We start from the raw sequence: 2,932 nt of genomic DNA on the forward strand, positions 1-2,932 counted from the left end.
CTTTTGAACACTAATAGAACATTATGACTTCTTTAGTACTGACATAGTCAGATGTTTAGAAGAGTTATTTAAAAGATAACTTTATTTTACTTTATGTTGCTAATCAATTATTTTCCTGAAATCTAACTTCCAAGCATTACCAAGCCTGGGATGGAATATATTACTAGTCAAGGTTGTAGATAGAAACAAAGGACTCTGACTCCCAGGCAAACGCTCTTATTGCTACCCAACATTACTTCTTATGATCTCTTTGGATGCCGTGTGGAAAATAAGCAAGAGGGAAGGATAACATGTCAGCTTCTTAGGTCATCTCCCAATTTTGACATCCCATCATTTTGTTTTTCTATGAGTGGATTCTGTTCCTTAACTTCCCCAAACCTCTCTTCATATCTTTGTTCCGCAGGCTGTAGATGAAAGGGTTCAACATGGGTGTCACCACTGTGTACACAACTGTGGCTACTCGGTCCTTTACAACTGAATACATGGACAGGGGCCTAAAGTAGACATAGATGATACTCCCATAGAACAGGGACACTACGGTGAGGTGGGAGCCACAAGTAGAGAAGGCCTTCCACTTCCCAGCTGCAGAGGGGATTCTGAGCACGGTGACGATTATCCGCACGTAGGAGAAGAGGGTACACAGGAAAGGGGTCGCGATGACAGCCAGGGTCTCAGTCATGACCACAATCTGGCTAGAGGATGTGTCTGAACAAGACAACTTTAGCACAGGCTGTGTGTCACAAAAAAAGTGCTTAATGACATGGGAGGCACAGAAAGACAGGCGAGACATAAGCAGCACCCGGAGCAAGGCATGCAGGTGAGATATGGTGCAAGACACTAGCAACATGAGAAGGCAACGCCGTGGGTTCATGACTACATCATAATGGAAGGGGTTGCAGATGGCCACCAGTCGGTCTATGGCCATGGAGGCCAGCAGGTAGCTGTCGGTATTCCCGAAGGCCATGAAAAAGTACATCTGGACTAGGCAGCCCACGTAGGAAATCATCTTTGTCTCTGATAGTAAGTTCACCAGCATCTTGGGAACAATGACTGTTGTGAAGCAGATGTCCATGAAGGATAAGTTGCTGAGGAAAAAGTACATAGGGGTATGGAGCCTGGAGTCAGAGTGGATAGCTAGGATGATGAGCACATTTCCCACCAGGGTGACCAGGTACATGATGAGGAAGATGGCAAAGAGAGGCTTCTGCAGCTGAGGGTTGGAGGAGAGGCCCAGAAGGATGAAGCCTGATGCACTGCTGTTGTAATTCTTTATTTCCATGTCTCCAGACTTCCTGGATGGTGTTTACAGGAGCAGTGGGGAGGATGAAAATATACTGTGACCAATACAGTCTCCTTCCTAACTTTCAACCTATATAAAGTCCCATTTTTATTTGTTAGAGTTATTAAAAACGTTTACATCAAGAAACTACAGAGAATCAGTGCATCTAATTCAGCAAAGGGAGAATAAAAAAACAATTTCCTACATGTTTCCCATGTATTCATAGGAACTTTCATGTGCCCTAATTTGTCTAAGTTCTTCTCAATTCTCTCTCTCTTTCTTCTGTTGTTGAAACTTTTAACTTTTAATTTTGAAATAATTTGAGACCGACATTAAAGCTGAAAACTGAGAGTTTTCTTAAACTCTTTACTCAACTTCTTCTAATTTTAATGTCTTATGTAACTGCAATATAGTGATCAAAACACTGCAATTAAGATTGATACATTACTATGACGTAAATTTACAAACCTTACTTGCATTTCACTAGTTTTTCTCTAATGTCCTTTTTCTGTTCCAGAATGCCAAATTGCCTTGAATTGTCATTTCTCCTTAGTCTCCTCAAGTTTGTGATTTCCCTCTGTCTTTTCTTGTCTTTCATGAACTTGACATTTTTCAATAGTACTGATGAGCTATTTTGTAGAATGTTCCTCTTTTTGGGCTTTCTGTGATCACACTGAGGTTTTACATCTTGGCAAGAATAGCACAAAAGTGATGTATCCTTATTAGTGCATCATACCAGGAGGCATTTGATATTTAATTGTCTTATCAATTGATTAAAATGGAGTCTACCAGATTGCTCCAGCATACATGAAGCATTAATCTCTATCTTCTTGCCTCTTCTCTTGTTTGCTCTCAGCAGATATCTTTTCTTTTTGCTTCACAGAGAACAGAAGCTTTTGAATGGCATTGACCCTGCTTCCCACTACCAGACAAGCTCCTGTAGGCTGCCATCTGTTCCCTTTTCTATCATCTAGTAGCAGACCTGCTCTTTCCTAGTTCTGAGCCAGGATTGGCTATATGATTTGTGAAGTCAAGTGAAAAATGTAAATGAGGGGCCCCTTGTAACCAAAAAATGATCAAAGCTCTCTGCTACTAACCGAAAGATTGATGGCTTGAATCCATTGGTGCTCTGTGGGAGAAATATGCAGCAATCTGCCTTGGTAAACATGTACAGCGCTGGAAACTCTATGAGGCAGTCCTACTTTGTCCCAAGGGTTTCCATGAGATGGAATTGACTCTACTGCAGTGGATTTGGTTTGTTACAAAATTATTGATAATTTCAAGATAATGAAGAAGAGCACTAAACAAGTGCAGGACCATGTGTGGCTGTATTGGACCTATGCTATCAAGCCAGACTGACCTAGGCTTTGGAATTTTATCCTTTTACATCAGCAGCCTCAAATCCTTTGTCCTCTTTTCTTGTCAGCCTGTGTCTCCTTCACTCATCTATCCGATTTGCACTGTCTTTAAATATGCACAGATACCTCCAGTTAGAGAAAGTGGCTCCCTTCCTGCTCACTCAGTATAATTTACCAGTGTCCTCAGTGACCTTGTGGTTGTTGTTAGGTGCCATCGAGTTGGTACCCACTCATAGTGACCTTATGCACAGCAGAACAAAACACTGCCTGATCCTGAGCCAACCTCACTACTGTT

General features: G+C 41.6%; 1 protein-coding gene across 1 annotated transcript; it reads right to left on the reverse strand.

Moving 5' to 3' along the window:
* Nucleotides 1–343: 343 nt before the first annotated feature.
* LOC102840225 (olfactory receptor 1L4-like) lies at nt 344–1,368 on the reverse strand. Its single transcript, XM_006865650.1, has one exon. It carries the CDS (start codon nt 1,277–1,279, stop codon nt 344–346), a length of 936 nt encoding a protein of 311 aa, XP_006865712.1. The 5' UTR covers nt 1,280–1,368.
* Between the last annotated feature and the right edge of the window lie 1,564 nt (nt 1,369–2,932).

The sequence above is a fragment of the Chrysochloris asiatica genome, unplaced genomic scaffold (assembly GCF_000296735.1).
Source record: "Chrysochloris asiatica unplaced genomic scaffold, ChrAsi1.0 scaffold00081, whole genome shotgun sequence".
Taxonomy (NCBI): domain Eukaryota; kingdom Metazoa; phylum Chordata; class Mammalia; order Afrosoricida; family Chrysochloridae; genus Chrysochloris; species Chrysochloris asiatica.